Raw genomic sequence first — 17,767 nt, 5'->3', positions numbered from 1 at the left:
AAAGAAAGAAAGAAAGATTTAAAATAAAATAAAATCACAATAATGTAACAGAGGATGGCTTGTGCCCCAAGGCTGCCACATCCACCCTGGCCCGGTGTCCTCAGCCCGCTGACCCATGGTGCCCAGGCGCCAGCAGCATGAGCCTCCCCGCATGGCCACACCCCTGTGGCCCACGGCAAGTGCAGCCATCATCCCTGTCCACAGGTGACACCTGATGCCCAGGCCTTCGAGTTCACCCCAGGCGCTGGCGACATGACTGCATCCTCTGCAGGTCGGGGACAGGGCCACGGGGTCTCGCCTGCCACTTAGCATCGTGGCTTTCTGCTCCCTGAGTGTGTGTCCAGGCAGGTGGGGAGCTCCTCCAGGAGGGGGTCCCACCTGCAGGGACTGGGGGGCTGACCAGGCTTGGGCCCAGGATGAACTACCCTACCCCATGGAGGGATACGCGTGAAGCTGGAGCTCAGAGGGCAGAAGGGGCTGCGGCAGAAGCTACCTGAACTGACACAAGGTCGTTCTTACATATGTCGGGGCCAACTTGCTGGAAACCAAAAATAAAGAGAAAATCTCAAAAGATTCCAGGAAAAACAAAACAAAACAGGACACATTACAGACAGGGAAAACAACGAAACCACTCTCACTTCTCGTGGAAAGCCAGCCAAGCCAGGAGGCAATGGACGGTTTCTTCAAAGGACAGGAAGGAAGAGACAAGCCAGAATCCTGGATCTGGGAGAATGAACCTTCAAAAATTAGGGGAAAAGGAATGTATTTTCAGGTACATGAAGGCTGACACAGCATTCCTGGTTACAACAAATGGTAAAGAAAAATTTTCAGGGGCACCTGGCTGGCTCAGTGAGTGGAGCATGAGACTCATGGTCTCAGAGTTGTTAAGTTTGAGCCCCACACTGGGTGTAGAGAAGACTTAAAAACATCTTTAAAAAAGGAAAAAAAGAAAAATTTCCAGGCTGAAGACAAATGATGCCTGAAGGAAACTCAAAGCCACTGGCAGGAAGGAAGGGCTGGCAAACATGGTGGCCAAAAGATAGGTGGGGCGTCTACACCATGAGGCCAAGGAGAATGTGAGCCGAAGTACCGCTACAGACACACAGCGTCAGCATGTACTTATGAAAGCTCGATGCAGGAGAGATGTGTAGTAATTTTAAACACAAGTGCAAGCACGAACCGCCAAGAGAGACAGACGAATCAGCCCCCAGAGCCTACCAGGCACCAGGACTCGATGCGTCCAGTAGACAGAACATTCTGTAAGGGTGTAGATCTGCATGGTAAATCCAGACCTAACAGACACATGCGCAATGCTGCACACATTTCCAGAATATACTTTCTTTTCGAGCACAAGTGGAATATCTATAAAAATTGGTCACGTTAGGACATAAAGTCTCAATAAATTTCTTACTATAACACAGGCGTTCAGTATAAACAGTAAAAAAAACTCCACAGACCCCCACGTCACAGCCTGCAGGGCGGCTGCTCTCGGAGGAGCAGACACTGACAAGTCGTGGTGAGGACGTGGGCAGACGGGAGCCCCGTGCACCGCCGCCATGGAAAACAGTGTGGAGGATCCAGGATGAGTCCAAGGTCCAGCTGTTCCACATCAGGGTGTGTTCCCTGGAGAATGGAGAGCAGGGTCTCAATGAGATGCTCACACCCCCACAATCATGGCAGTGTTAGGCCCCACAGCTGAGGCAGGGAGGCACGTGAGTATCCACGGGAGGATGGATGGATGGACAGTAGATGGATGGATGGATAAATGATGGACAAATGGAAGGATGGATGGATGGATAGAGAGATAGAAGGATGGCTGGATGGCTGGATGGACAGATGGATGGACAGTAGATGGATGGATGGATAGATGATGGACAAATGGAAGGATGGATAGAGAGACAAATGGATGGACAGATGGGTGGATGGATAGAGAGATAGAAGGATGGATGGGTGGGAGCGCCTGGGTGGCTCAGTGGGTTAAAGTCTCTGCCTTCGGCTCGGGTCATGATCCCAGGGTCCTGGGGCCGAGCCCCACATCAGGATCTGCTCAGTGGGGAGCCTGCTTCCCTCTCTCTCTCTCTGCCTGCTTCTCTGCCTACTTGTGATCTCTGTCAAATAAACGAATAAAATCTTTTTAAAAATCTTTTTTAAAAAATCTTTAAAAAAAAAAGGATGGGTGGATGGATGGATGGATGGATGGAAGGATGGATGGATGGATGGAAGGATGGATGGACAGATGGAGGACAGACAGTTGGACAGATAAAAGGATGGATGGACAGATGGATAAACAAAACAGACACACAACCCACACAATGGAACATTCTCCAGCCTTAAACAGGAGGGACATTCTGACACCTGCCCCCACAGGGATGGACCCTGAGGACACTGTGCTCAGTGCCATGAGCAGCCACAAAGGGACAACACTGTGTGACCCCACTTCTTTGAGTCCCCAGAGGAGTCAGATGATAGAGACAGTGTGGATGGTGGATGTCAGGCTGGGGGACGGGAAGAGATGGGGAGCTCGTGTTTCTTGGGGGCAGTTTGGGAAGAGAAAAAGTTCTGGAGGTGGGGGAGGCTGCTCACAACATTGTGAACATGACTGATGCCGCTGAATTGCTTACTTAAAAAGGTCACAGCGATAAATTTCATGTTGTGTGTATGTTGCTACAATGTAAACATTGGAGGTAGGGTCTTTAAAGCAGTGGTTCAGGTAAAATGAGGACACTGGGGTAGGCGCTAATCCAATTTGACTGCTGTCCTTATAAGAAAAGATTAGGACACACACACACAGAAAGATGACCACCTAAGGACACGGGAGAGGATGGCTGTCTCCACAGCACAGGGAGAGGCCTCAGAGGGAACCCACCCACCCACACTTGGATCTCAGACCCCCCAGCCCCCAGGGCTCTGAGAGAATCCATGTCCCCTGTGGCCATGGCCATTGTTTCAGCAGTCCTAGAAAACTCATATATAGACTGAAGAGGAACTATCATATGATCATCTCAATAGATGGATAAAAATAATAAAATTAGCATCTACTCACAATTTCGTGTAATTAGCAAACTAGGAATTAAATGGAACTTTCTGTATGAAAACTGCCCGGGGCCTCTCCAGCACTCCTCACACCTGCTCCGGCCACTCCTCAACGATGTGAGCCCCGGACGGGCCTGCCGGTGCCAGGCCCTTCAGATGCCACAGGGCCCTGTCCGCAGCAGACCTGGCCATCCGGCCCCGAGCATGCTGTGTGGGGTCAGCAGTGTCTGTAGTGAGCACAGCAAAGATTCCAGCTCCACCATGAGGATGCCGGCCTGCCAGACCACCGTGTGCGGCCCAGACCACACTGGAGACCCAGGAACGAGGGGAAAACCGGAGTGAGGACAAGTGCCTGCGGTCCTCTCATGAACACTCTTGACCGGGGAGCAGCAGCCTGGTCAGGAACCACAGAACACACTACAGGCTACATGCACACGCGTGTGTGTGCGGTCACAAGGGCAGAGCGGCAGGCCGGGCGTGTGTGCACGTGCCTGCGTGTGCCTCACTGCAACCCAAACCATCACACGTCTGCAGCCCTCACTACCTAAACCAATGCCACCAGCCCAAAAATTAATCCAAGGAGCTAAGAGAGAAGCAGGAGGAGCTGGGAATTCAGAAGCACTCCCCTAAATAACTCCCAAGTCAGAGAGTAAGTAGAAGTTGCCGGGGCGGGATTTACAGCCGTCCGGGAGAGAGAGGCCACACACCCGCGGAGCTGGCTTCGGGAGGGCCCGGTGGAGAATTCACAACCCTAAATGCTTTTACTACTGAGCAAGCAAGACTGATAATAAACACCGTAAACATTTGACATGAGGAGGGAAAACGGAACAATAAAGTAAATCCACGGGAGCAGGAGGGGTAAAGATAAAGGCGAATTAATGAATTGGAAACAAGAAAAATGGAAGAACTCATCAGTAAATCCAAGAGCCGGTCCTCAAAATAAAGAAACAAAATAAAGCAACCTCCAGCCAGAGAGTGGGAGAAGTGGGGCCACGAGGGCCACGCACAGGGAGGGGGAGGGGGGCAGAGGCGCAAAGTGACAAGCCAACACGTCAGATCTCGATGAAATGGGCCATTTTCTAAGACAATATAAATTAACAAAAGTAACTTAACAAGGCTTAAAGAAGCCATATCCACAGCTGCAGACAATTAGAAAAAGCATGTGACTGGACGTTGGGGGATTGGTTCAGGCTTCCTGTCTGACATGATGCCAGGGCTGAAATCGAGAGGACTTGGCCCCTACTGGGGGCCAAGGTCACAGGCACAGGGAGAGGGAGTGAGGGGCTTGGCTCCATGGGCTCACACCCCTGTGAGCGGACCAGGGCCTCCTCCCCCACTGTCTGGAGGGTGAGGATGAAGGCTGCAGGAGCCAGACCCTGCTTGCCCATGACCTTGAACTTGGGGCACAGTGGGAGCGCCCTGAACTTCTTCACACACACGGGAGGCTGTGCAGGCGGCAGGAGAGTAAGTGGGAAGGGTGCCTTCAGGGCCCACTGCCCAGGCGGGCCCAGCTGAGGCTCCCCAGGGCCCTGTGGGCTCCATCCCTGGTGCCCCAGTCCCCTCCAGCCACCTAGAAGGGCGGGCAGGGGAGCAGGGAGAGGAGGCTCTCAGAGGCCCACCCCGGGGGCTTCTCCACCATTGTGGCCACAGTGGTCAGTAGTTGGCCATCAGCAGCCCCTACCACCCTCATCCCTGCCCGTGTCCAATTCCATGTCAGGGTCACACTTGCGTATTTCTCGAGACTGGCCTCAAAAGTCAGCCTGTGCTGGTGCTTTCCACACAGGAAGGTGTTGAACCACAGCTTCTCGTCACACAGCATGGCCCGGGACCAGCCCTGGCGTCCCTCTCTTCTCCACTCACCTGTTGATGACCTTCTTCTAGGAACGTGTCCATTCCTTCCACGTCACTCATACCAGCCCCATTCTCCTCAAGGCCTGAGCAGCTCCTCCACCTACCGAGGACAACCTATCTGGCCCCCAGCCCTTCCCGGTGGAGCTCCCCACATCCCGTCTGGCAAAGCAGTCTCCTCAAGCTGCCTTCTCATCGCCTGCTCTCAGGATCGCGCTCCCACTTTTCCCTTTGGCTTTTCTCTTTCATTCCCCACAGTCGGGGGTCAGCAGATGACAGTGCAGGGATGAAATCGGGGAGCGGGGTAAGGACAGACACCACCTGCGCTCCTCAAAATCCAAAATACTTCCTTCCTTTCAAGGACATTTGCTGACCTCTGCCTCGTTCTTCATTTGGAAGCTAGGCTGGCTCACTTCCCACTCATTTTTTCTAATTTAATCATGTAGGCTTTAGATGTCCTTCCTTCTACAACCTAAGATATATTTAACAAGTTTTGGTATGTGTACCATTTTCAGGATCATTCAGTTCTAAGTATTGTCTAACCCATACGTTGATTTCTTCTTTGGTCAATGAGTTACATAAAGTGCATTTTTAAATTTCCTAAACACACGAGGTTTTGTTTGCTTTTTGTTGTTGGGGTATGGCAAGAAAACACAGTCTGTGTGATACGGGTGCCTGGAACTACACAGATATTTTCTTTCTGGCCTCCCCAGGGCCGAGTCCCAGCAGCACCCACCCCCTTGCTAGGGGCTCCACTGACAGGCTGGGGCTCACCCGCTGGGTGATCAAATCCTGTACATCCGTACTGTTTCCTCTGGAGTCCCCGTAACTGCTACAAGGGGATGAATAAAACCCTCCAGCTAGGTCGGATTTGTGGATTTCTGCTTGGAATTTTGTCAGGTTTTGTTGTAGCATGTAACTTCTGGAAATAGTTTGTAGGTTTCCCTTCGGCTCATGGGCTGTCTTTGTCCACCTTCAGATAGTGCATTAGGCAGGGCATCTGGACCCTTGTTCCCCCCAAGTCCCAGGCCACCCTGGAGCCCCCAGGCTACTCCCCTCCTGGAGCTGTGCATGCGGTGGAACCGATTTCCTGACAGTGCTGGTCCTTTGCCTCCCCAGGTCCTCGCCAGCACCCATCCCTCACCTCTCCAGGCCCATGCCAGCACCCGTCCCTCCTCCCCAGGCCCACACCAGTGCCTGTCCCTCACCTCCCCAGGCCTGTATTGGCGCCCCACAGTCATTTAGCAACATCTGCCAAACGAGCAAGACGGGGGACCCGAGACCTGGTTCTCTGATGTTTCCACAGAGGGGTCTGCATCTGTGTCCCTGGCCAGGTGTCAGGAGGCCATTGGGACCAGCATGGGGTCCTCCAGGGTCCTCCGGGGGGGGGGGTGTCCTCTTCCACCCAGAGGTCAGACAGGCAGGGGGTCACAACCCGTGCCTTCACAGAAGGTGAAAGCATCATCTCTCCCACTGGGTAGAAAGGCAAGAGCTGCAGACACCTGCCCCCGGCCACCACTGCCCTCTGTCACCTGGCTCCAGCCAGCAGGGAGGCAGAAAGTCTGCAGGGTCTGGGCACTGGCAGTCAGGCAGAGGTGGCCAGGGAAAACCCAGAACAAGGGATGAGAGCCCTGCACACAAAGGGAGCTAGTCCCATTGGCCCCAGCACTGCCCATCATGGCCAAGGCCCCTGGCCATGCCTCCTCCCTCAGAGTCTCCTGAGCCGCCTGGTGGGCAGGTGCATAGTCTGCCAGGACCACGGCCATGAGGGCCCTGTGCACAGGCCAGCAGATAGGTGGCTGGGGCTGTGGACAGGGGGCTCAGGGCCCACCCATCCCCAACAGCTGCCTTCCCTGGCCTGGTTTCTGGAGGTTGTTCAGCAGGCGACACTAAGGCCAAAGGGAGGGGGCAGGCACTGGCCCCAAGAGTGAGGCCAACCCTCAAGGTTGGGAGGGGTCTCTGGAGGAGTGTGGAGGGTGATGGATGAAGCCTTGGACAGAGGGTACAGGGAGCCTGGGCTGTGAGGGCAAGTGGAGGGGGGCTGCTGTCCAGCTTCTCAGCCAAGAGGCCCCATCTCCCACCTCCCAGCCTTAGCACCCTATCGGAAGCCAACAACCCCTGCGCTAGGAGGCCTGGAGTGGGTCCAGGGGAAGAGCAGGAGCCCTGGGGTGGGGGCAGCCCCAGATGAGGGGCTGCTTCCAGGAGGACTGAGCTGGGGAGCCCCTCCAAGCCAGCCCACCGCCCCACAGGAGGGGACACTGGGCTGATCCAGAATTGTACCCCGGGAGGGTCAGCACCAGGGATAGCAACCTTTCTCCATGGCACAGAGGATGAATGGCCCTGCCATGTCCACACTAGTGCCACTACAGGACCACTTACCTGGTCCAGCCCTCCCCTGCCAGCTCGATCCCGACTGCCCCCCGCCACAGAGCTAGACACCGACAAGCGGTTGGCACTCTCCCAGCCTGCTGGATGTGAGGAGCCCTCCACCCCGCCACCCCGCCTGCCCCAAAAGTCCCCAGTCTGGGGGCCACCTGGACATGCTCCCACCCACAGTCCATACCCTCTATCTCTGATGCTCTCCTGTCCTTTCCCAGCCCGGGACCCCCAGCCAGCAGCAGCCAAGGACTTACCTGGGAGGACCCTCTAGCAGCCCGGTACCCTTCCATGTTGTCCCCCCGAGGCCCCCTCCCATCTTCCCCCACCCGAGACCCAAGTCACATGCCCAACAAGAGCCTGCCTATGGGTCCCAGAGGCTCTCTGGGCCCCTCCCCCTCCTGCCTGGCGAGGTGCTGGCTCTGGGGACGCCGATGACACCCGTGGGCACCAGCATGACCCCAAAAGTTCCTTGGCATTGCAGGTGTCCTGCTGGCTTTGATCCCACTCCAGACCACACGTGGCCAAAGGTCTGCCAGCCCCAGAGGCCGCTGAGGACCAAGGGTGACTCGGTGTCCTGGGGCAGGGAGGACAGCTCTGCCACACCTGCATCATCTCTCTCTCCTCTTTGGGTTAAACCCGGACACCTCCCAACAGCTCCCATCCCCATCCCGTGCAGGCAACACCCCGGAGGAGCCCAGACGCCAGTGTTTTCTAAACTCCCCCATGGTTTGGGACGCCTGGGTGGCTCAGTGGATTAAACTCCCCCATGGTTGAGAGCCACTAACTGGACAAGTGGACTGTTCTAGAACAAAACACGGGCAGCTTTCTGCACCCATATGGCCAGAGCACAACTGCTACGACTCAGAGTGCCTGCTCCCTCAGGAGGCCCTCAAGGGAGCAAACAAGATGAACTGAGCACCCCCAGAGTCTCAGGGACCCTCAGACTGCAACCCAGGGTGGGAGGAAAAGAGTTCTTCCACAGTCATTGGAGAAACCATAATGGCCACTTCCGACTTCCGCGAATGCATGTGTCAGCCCCGGTGCAGTGGGACATATCCACACGGCCAGGTCAGTGGGCCAAAGGACCCCCCCCATCCTGCAGAGAACGGGCTAGCGGGCAGGCCCCAGAAAGCCCAGCGTCCTGCAGACCGGCACCTTCCATCTACATCTGCACCAGGGACCGTGGCCGCTGTGAATGGCTGTGACCTTGGGAAATGTTCTTTGGCGTGAATAAATCAAGAAAATGTCTCCAAAGGTTATCAGTGTTTTCTTTCACTACCACAAACCGTAACCCCTACTCAAACCTCCTGAGGTCAGTGTCTTGGGCATAAATCCCCCATTTCATTAAATGAAATCCCTGTGCTGTGTGAGACCCACAGGCTCGAGGCCCGACGGCTCTCAGCCAGAAACAAACGTGGGGAAGCAAACTCCTTTTATTGAAATCAGACCACCGTCCAAGCTCTGAAGAGCTGGCAGGAAACTGGCCGCGGTGGGCCAGGCAGCACCCACGGCCCCCCGTGCCCTGCATGGCAGGGATTTCAGAAAAGGGACACACGCCCACTCTACCATCAGCCCGCAGCTCCCATTTCATAGAACGCCCTTCCAAAAACTCATTCAAAATAGAGCAGCTTTCTCCAGAACTGTAACGGCCATAAAAATCCAAAATACTTCTTTAGGAAAGACTGGATAAAAATTATACCTATTGTTCAAAGTTCTGCGTAGCCCAGCTTCTGTCCGTTGCCAGCCCGGACCCCCGCCCCGCCCGCCTGGGGTCAGTTGCTCTCAATCTGCCCCAGGTCCAGCTCGCCACGGCCAGGAGGAAAGGCGCCCTCCTCCCCCACGCTATCCCCATCACTGGGGTCCCCGCCGCTGCCACCCTCACCCTCAGCGGCCACAGGCTCCCAAGAGGCCCAGGGGCCAGGGCCAGTGCAGCGGGGGCTGGGGTGCACGCTCCATGGGCTGGAGCCGGGCGTGACGACACCCATGAGGCCATGTGGGTCATACGGGGCCAGCTTCCCCTGGCTGTCATCCTCCTCTTCATCTTCATAATCAAGGGAGCAAAGGCTTTTTGAATTTTTTAAAGTCTGCAACAGAAAAGATACAGGCTTAAAGCATTTCCACAGGGTTACACGGGAGGCAGTGTCCCAGTGACCCAGGAACAGATCCCCACATTCACATAAAGCATCTTGGGTTCCCTGCATGTCACCCACATACCACATTCAAGCCTGCCCAGAGTGACAGGCCTCCAGTGCTGACCCAGGAAGCTGCACCACTGAGACCCACTCCCCAGATGGGTTGGCACTGCCTCCCCCAGCCCTCCAGCCAAATCTTCCCCGTGCTGTTAGAGACGGAGGCGCCCAGAGCCATCCTGTCCAACACCAGCGCTCTCCCCCAGCTGCAAACAGAGCCCTGCCCACTCAAGTGGCAGCCCCCCATCTCAGCTACTCCACTAGGGACCTAAGATCCAGCAGGCCCCCCAGCCCTGTTTAGGGTTCCTGACCCAGGAACTGGGAGCGTGTGCTGGCCTCCCCTTCGCCTAGCCACGGCCCACCTCCAGACCACACACAACAGCAGCCCCCTTGGCCCAGTCAGGCCCCCGTCTCCCCAACACCAACACCACCCCCTGGCCTCGCCCCAAACTCCCAGCCCTGCATTCTGGGGCAGCACCTGCATGGGGTCCACCGTGTGCAGACCCCTCAGATGGAGAAGCCTCCCACCTGCCCAGCTGTGACCTCAGCGACTCTGGGGTCAGGCTCCCCTCTGACCCGCCCCCACACAGGGGTCAGCACGTGATTCAGGGTCCCTGAAGGTCACCTGCAGCACACAGAGGGGGGGTGGGTCCTGGAGATGCAGCCACTCCGGCACTCTCACCGGGGTCCCGGCACCTACATCTGGGAGCCCAGAGCACAAGCCGAAACAATGCCACGCAGCCAAGTCCCAAACTTTCCAGAGCCGGGACCTGCCTCCTAACAGACCATCTCCTTGGCCAGAAAATTTCCTAGAAACAGTCCCACCATGAATTCAAGTAAATAAACACTTGCCCCTTAGGAGAGTAGAAATCCTCTTTGAAATCAGCACTTTTAAGGAAACTATTTGGGGGTGCCTGGGTGGCTCAGTGGATTAAAGCCTCTGCCTTCAGCTCAGGTCATGATCTCAGGGTCCTGAGATTGAACCCTGCATCGGGCTCTCTGCTCAGTGGTGAGCCTGCATCCTCCTCTCTCCCTCTCTGCCTGCCTCTCTGTCTACTTGTGATCTCTGTCAAATAAATACATAAAATATTAAAAAAAAAAAAAAAGGAAACTATTTGGCTCTAGGAAACAGCCAGACTTTCCTTGTTGTTCTATAATATTTAAGCCACAGAAAAGTAAAATTCTAACGATTCAATCCTTAAAGATGCAACTGGTCATACAGTCTGCTCACAGAACAAGGGCTCATGAAATAACTTCTTTATTCAAACTGAGGTGGATGTGACCGTGAGGGTCACTCCTTGACACGGCCTGTCTGCAGCCTGGCTGGGCTCTTGCCTGGCCCCCAACCCCATGGCACACACGCGAGCCAGCAGTGGCTGGACAGTGGCGGAAGGACCGCTGCAGAGAGGGCCTCTGTCGCTGGGCCGGGAGCCCACCCACGGGTGGCAGCTGGAAAGCGGCAGGCTCTGTGCATGGCCACTCAGGCTGCCTGGGAGATGTAGCGGCCGCTGATGAAGCCACACACGCAGAGCTATGACCCACATTCGGCATCAGCCGCGTGCCCAGGGTGCACCCCCACATAACACTGGGGACGACGGGCAGCCAGGCTATAAGGCCCCCTCGGGGTGGCTGGGGCCACATGGCCACATGTGACCCTCTGCCTGGACAGTCCCGCCACTGCTATCGTCACTCTAGTTTCAGGTCACCCACTGAAGCAGATGAACATAAACTATGTTTTTTCCAAAGTCGAACGTCAAGACTTTAATTATAAATGAGGGGTTCTCAATTTGAAAGGGTCCCCCAGCTTGTGTGCCATCTGCAGGGATGCCGCAGCCCCAGAGCCAAGCTCTGACCTCCTGGGGGTACGAGCCGGTGCCCAGTGCCTCCACCACCCCAAGCCAACGTCCCAGTGCCCGCTAAGCAGCGAGACTCTGAAGAGAAAAACAGAGAGGCACCCGTGAGCCATCCCAAGTTCCCTTCAAGGACTTTCCAGGACACAGCCAGCCCCATGGGCACCCACTGAGGCATCAAGCCGTCTCCAAACCACGGCCTGCGGACCTGCACTCCTGGACGGCACAGCCTCAGCCAAGGGTGGGAGCTCCTCGCGCCTCTGCTCAGCCAGACCAGACCCTGCCCATGGGGCCCACAGGGCCCCAGCCATCCTAAAGGCCAGGGCCAAGAAGGAGCCCCGGTTGTGGGGGCCCAGCTGCCTGCAGGCGCCTGGAGCCCAGCACCCACGAGCACTGGTCCAACCAGGGCTCCGGCTGTGGAGAGAGATAGAGACGCCCAGCAACAAAAAGCCCCACGTGGACCCACGTGGCAAACCCGAGTGCCGTCCTCGGCCAGCTGAGGGAGGAGGCTGGCCTGGCTCAAGCCACAGAGGCCTGCCGGGCTTTGAAGGTCCACATCACACACGGGGTGTACACCAGCAGGTGCACGTGTGTGCAGGGGTGCTGAGTGTGTCTGAGTGTGCTGGGTGAGAGAGGTGGAATGAGGAAGCTGGCTGGGAAGCAATGGGATCCCTCGACCCTGCCCCCACTTACGGGCCAGCACAGGGGTGGGGACGGTCCAGGACACCAAGGACTGGTGGGTCTCAGCCTGGGGGAGGGACAACATGGGCAAACAGATGCCTAGCGGACATCTACACCCTGAGCACAGAGTCCCATCAGCTCCCAGCCTGCCCTGGTGGGGACCGGATGTGTTCTCCATGGAACCTGACCCCACAGCAAACTCAGAGATGGGCGCTCCCAGCATGTGGGAGACTCAGGTCACCCCCAAAAACCTCAGGCCAGAGGGCCACACCCACAAGACAGAGCGTCTGGTCCAAAACCCAACTGACATGAAGTGTCACAGAATATCCGTGGCCTCTAACAGGGAAGACAAGTAAGGCTGGAAACCAGAGAGGACAGTATGGAGGAGCAGGCAGTACAGGGGTGAGAAATAGCCCCAAACCCAAATCCACTGCCAGCATCCCCAGAGACAGGGCTCCAGACCTGAAGCAGGACAAGCAGGGAATCCATGGCCTACAGGAGCCCCGACGTCTGGACAGCTGGGGTCCTGGAGGCTGCGGGCACCAAGGCAGGGAGGGCCAGTGAATGTGCACGCTGACCCAATCCCCCATCCCACAATCCAGGAAACTACCTGATGCAGCCCCGCACACAGCACTGTCCACAAAACAGACACACCAGGTCTGTCACCCAGAAGCCCCAGAGTGCGGAGGGCAAAGAGGAAGTCCGAGCCACGCCACCTGCCTCGCAGCAACGCTGGCCCAGAAGGCAGCCAGCAGTGCCCCCTGAGCCCAAAGGAACCGCTCCACGGAGAACAGGACAGAAATACTTTTGGATTCACACAGTCTCCCAAACCTCCCCCACTGGCAGGCTCCACCCAAGAAGCTGCTCCCCCAAATAACACCACAGCAAGGAAAGGTACCCACATGTGTGGAGAGGGCCAGTGCAGAGCTGGACGACACACACACCTGGACACCTCCCACCCACACCACCCACAGAGCACGAGCTGGGCTGCCTGGGGCCTCTGGGGACGCTCCCGTCACCACTCAAAGATCTGTGCTGACCCCACAGGAGAAGCCTGCAGTGGCCTGATGGGCACCCACTCCCACAACCTTCCCCCCACCTCATGCCCAGGAGCTGCACATTCCCAGTGCCCCAGCCATTGGGCCTGTGTGTCCCACACTGTGCTTGACCTGGCGCCCATGCCTGACCCTAGCAACTGCTCTGGACCCTGGTGCCCACACCTGACCCCACCATCGACATCTGACCCTTAAGCCCACAGCCCACACCTGACACATGACCCTGGTGCCCACACCTGACCCCGGTGCCCACACCTAACTCCAGTACCCACACCTGACACCTAACCCCGGCGCCCACCTCTGACCCCAGCACTGACTGTAAAGTGGGGACCAGAGTGTGACCCTGGGCCTGCTGTCACCACAAGGATAACAACGTCCTCTGCCCATAGAGCGGTGCAGTGCTCATAGCCTCACCTCCCACCTAACTGTAAGTAACAAAATAACCTGCTAACGGAGCAAGGAAAGGAGAAAAATTAAAGGACAGCAGATGTGACACCCCGACGCTAAGGCATAAATGAAAGGATCAAGTTTTCAGACAGACTCGCACATGGGGCAGGAACAGCCCCTAAGCAGACAGAGGACAAGCCCCACACTGCAGGCGTCCTGACACAGCCCGGCCTGCCCACCCCAAATGCCAGTGGGTAGCACAGGAAGGCCCCCCCGCCGCCCCGTGCACACACATGCGCCGACACACCTTGCTGGCTGTGCCTCGTGGAGAGTGGTGACAGTTGCAGACCCGCACATTCTCCAGCGCCCCTTCTGCTGCAAGCCCCCAGGGAGTGCCGCAGCAAGCCTGCTGGAGCAGACAAGACGTGACCCCAGCCACAGGATGGCAAGCTGAGTCCCTGACTCTCAGGCCGTGGATGCCATGGTCTGTTTAGTAAGTTCCAGGTCTCCAGTAACCACAACAGCCTGAAGAACCAGGGGTCCCTGCGCCTGCAGGACCCACTCACCCATGTGTCCCCGGGCAGCCCCCCACCAGCCACCCCTACGCTGCCTGATCCAGAGGACGGGGTCTCCCTCCTCCGCCCTGCAGGGGCTCAGGCCTCTGCCCACCCTTGTCTAGGCGGGCATGGAAAGTCCATGAACACCCCCGCGTGTTCAACCCCAGGCCACCCACTGCTTGCCGGCTGTGTTCTCTTTCACAACTGTCTCGTTCAACAACCTATCCAGGGACTTTAGGATGAGATGCCACGAGTCACCACCCAGCTGTCCACTCAGACCGTGAGTTGGTTCCCTTGTCCTCATGAGGGGACCCTCACGAAGTCACAGCTAGAGTCCCTGCCAAAACCCCTAAAGGACTACGTGTAAAAAAAATAAAGACAGGAACCAATATCATAGATAACAAACTGATAGAAAGCCACAGGTGACAAATAAGCTACCGCACGTGCCACACATGCCACGTGCCACAGACTGGCACATGGCTCCAGGCAGCGGAAGTGTGTGCATTCCCCTGTCTGCCCCACCCTGACTATACCCGCCCTCCTCGGGGGCTGAGTCTGCCATGGAGGCCACGCTGACCCAGAGGCAGGGAGCCACACGTCCGTCCGAGTCACAGGCTGGAGCAGCTCTGTGATCACGCCATAGATGGCTCAGAATGTCCTGCACATCAAAAAGCCTTCTGAAAACACACAATTTCATAAAAACAAAGGCAAAAACAAAACAAAAAACAAAAAAACCCCAGCACCTGTTCCTATACTCGGCTGGAACCATGACTATCTGCACATTTTCTATAATGATGTTTTAATTTCAACTTTGAAACCTAACTTTGCCAATAAAAATTAAAAACTCTCTACATTTTTCTGTGGAGACGGTCGCTTACCCAGAACAAGGATTAGCCAGTGTCCCCTCCTCGCTGACCAAAGCCAAGCCTCAGGCCCTGCTGGGCCCAGAGGAGGGCGGCCCGGAGCCAAGCCTCAGGGGCCACTGGGTGACCCTACCATGTGGCCACTGTAGGGGGCAGGGCAGTGGGCTGCTCAGCCATCCAGTGCTGGCCTGCAGTCAAAGGCCCCACATTCTTACCCGCCCCCAACCCTCCCGCCCCCGGCTTCAAGTCAAGGCACAGAAGTGGCCTGCTGATGTCAGGAGCATCAAACCATGGCACACGCAGGAAGGATGCGAGAGCCACTGAGAAGCTCCTGTGCCTGCTCATAGCCACACCTTCACGTGGACAACAGACGCGTCTGAAGGCGGGCCCCGGGACAGCCATCCAAACCCTGCCATGCCCTGCCTCAGTTTCCCCCATGGTGCTTTGCCCAGGCCGGTTCTGAGAAGCCTTGTGTACATGCGAAACCTCAAGAGAAGGGAACATTCAGGGTCTCCAGCCACAAACCTGAGAGGATGTGCCCACTTCCCACAACTGGCAACATGCTTCTTAGAGGGGACCCCCTGCCCCCAGCAGCAAAGCACATCAGGGTGCACAAGATATCAGGGCACACATGTGGCCCCTGGCAACGCTTGGGGCCTCTGCACCCCCAGCGGCAGCCAGAGGGCGGCGGCCTATGCCCACCTCCCATGCACGCCCCCCCAGAGCCCAGCAGACCCTGTCCGCCCCACAAGCGCCTCACAAAGCCTGGCAGCCCCTGCCCATGCATGTGTGCCCCCGGACCCCAGCAGCCCCCGCCTGCCCCCACACATACCCCAGCCACCCCCAGAGCCTGGCGGCCCCTACCCACCTCCCACGCATGCCCCCAGCAGCCCCCCCCCAGCCACCTACACACTTCCTGTCCTCCAGTGCTCAAGGGTCACATCCACACTTCCAAAAGTGTTTTTAAGTTTCCTGCTCCCTTCCGTTACGTTGACCACAAATGAGTGTCCATCCCACTTGTAGGAGACATCTAGGTGAACACTGCACCCAAGAGAAACCCATAGGTCTTGCCCAAAACATCAGAGTCACCAAACCTGGCCACTTAGCCCTTAACAGATCAGCTGTTGCTTCCACCTCTTTGTCCGGTTAAGACAACCGACCTTCCCAGATTCCTGCTGACACAGCAAGAAGTATGGGTTTAGCCTTTGGCCATTCCTGGTTCCTACCACCTAAACCCTTGGAACTTCCTGAGTGATGGGGTGAGTGGTGTCTTTTGTGATTCGTAACGAGCCCCATTCAACTACACCTGGGTTTACACTAACATAACCCCTGGGGACTCCTAGCCTGCTTTGGGATGGGGCAGTGGACAGAATGACCACGCCAGGCTTAGTGGGTTGGACTTCAAGTCCCCCACCCCCACCCCCAGGGACGGAGAGGGGATAGAGAGGTGGTCCATTTCAGTGGCCAGCGATCTCAAAAGTCGCATCTGGGCAGTGGAGGCTCCATAAAACACCCCTGGCACAGGGGATGGAGGGGAGCGGGAGGGCTCCCAGATTGGGGAGCACGTCTGGGGACTGGGCGGGTGGGAGCTCTGCGCCCCCTGCCCCTCACCTCACCCTGTGTGTCTCTCTGGTCTGGATGATCCTGAGCTGTGTCCTTCATGATAAATGGGTCATGAGTTAGTACAGGTGCTTCCGCAGTTCTGCGAGCCTGAGCAGGAGGTCGTGGGAACCCTGATTTATAGACGGTGGGTGGGAGGTACAGGAGGCATCTGAAGCAGGGGTGGTCTTGTGAGCCTGAGCCCTCAGCCTGCAAGGTCTGCACTCATGGCAGCCAGTGTCAGAGGGGCGCCAACTGTCAGACCCCTGTCGGCATCTGCAGACCAGAGACCTATGGGCGGGAGGCTGCATGCCCGGCACCAGAGGCGGTGTAAGTGGAAACACGGGCTGACAGTGTGCCCTGACCATGAACGGCACACTAGAGACCATAACCAGGGGCAGCCGGGAGCTGGGGAGGGACGGGGCTGCAGCAGGACCGATGGCTGGGCTCAGTGCTGGCCTCCATCCCCCAGGTCACCATGGGACATGTCCATCAGCTACCACAACGGCTCACGACGCCTCTATCTGTTTACGTTTAATTACTCAAAACATCAGAAATAAAAGAGACAGCTACCCACGCACCAAACATTTTAAAAGCCCTAAAAGATACAATGAGCAACTTTGTGCCCCAAATTGACACCTTAAATGCAATGCCACTTCCCAGAAACACGTCAATTCAGGAAGCCCCGGCAGACTGCCCCAGAGACATGGCATGTGCGGTCCGCTCAACTCAACACACACCCCAGGCCCAGATGGCATCCCAGTGAGCCCCCAGCAAACAGCACGTGATGGCTGGGAAGTGGCTCATCTGGCGCATTGAGCTGGCGGGGGACACAGCCCCACGGAGCGAGAGCGAATGGGGGACAGAGCAGAGCCGCCCCGCTGAGCATGAAACCGCGTGGGCTCCGTGAAGGCTGCTACACAGGTGAAGCAAGCCAACAGGATAGTGAGGCTGGGGACTCAGGCAGAGGGGCTCTCCAATCCAGGGTCCAGCACAGGGGACCTCGAGGATGCGGGGGCAGGGGACACCCAGCAATCTACCAACAAAGACAGAAAATATTTTAGAAAGACAAGCAGGGCACCTGGGGCTCAGTTGGTTGAGCGTCTGACTCTCGGTTTTGGCTCAGGTCAGGATTTCGGGGTGTGAGATTGAGCCCCAAGTCAGGCTCTGAGCTCAGCAGGGGCATCTGCTGGAGATTCTCTCTTCTTTTCCCTCTGCCCCTCCATACCCGCCCCCATACCCCTCACGTGCTCGTGCTCTCTTGTTTGCGCTCTAAAAAGACAGACAAGCAGGCTTCACATCTCCTGGGCTTTGTTTCCTTGGGGC

At 56.9% G+C, this 17,767-nt stretch overlaps 1 protein-coding gene across 3 annotated transcripts in view; it reads right to left on the bottom strand.

Moving 5' to 3' along the window:
* The window catches only part of LOC111148932 (family with sequence similarity 53 member A), a 47,628-nt gene that overhangs the window by 8,414 nt on the left and 21,447 nt on the right, over positions 1-17,767 (bottom strand). The window contains exons 5-6 of one of the 3 annotated variants that reach the window (XM_022505740.1): positions 13,730-13,828; positions 8,490-9,344 (exon numbers count right to left, since the gene is read on the bottom strand). In XM_022505740.1, the coding sequence (XP_022361448.1) occupies positions 9,033-9,344; positions 13,730-13,828 (411 nt within the window). In that variant the 3' untranslated portion in view covers positions 8,490-9,032. Of the gene's footprint in view, positions 1-8,489; positions 9,345-13,729; positions 13,829-17,767 lie in introns of those variants that run through there. The other 2 variants (XM_022505742.1, XM_022505741.1) reach the window with 2 other exon arrangements.

The sequence above is a fragment of the Enhydra lutris genome, unplaced genomic scaffold (assembly GCF_002288905.1).
Source record: "Enhydra lutris kenyoni isolate GAN:26980312 unplaced genomic scaffold, ASM228890v2 scaffoldscaffold21, whole genome shotgun sequence".
Taxonomy (NCBI): Eukaryota; Metazoa; Chordata; class Mammalia; order Carnivora; family Mustelidae; genus Enhydra; species Enhydra lutris.
This window is presented reverse-complemented; position numbering and strand designations above follow the sequence as displayed.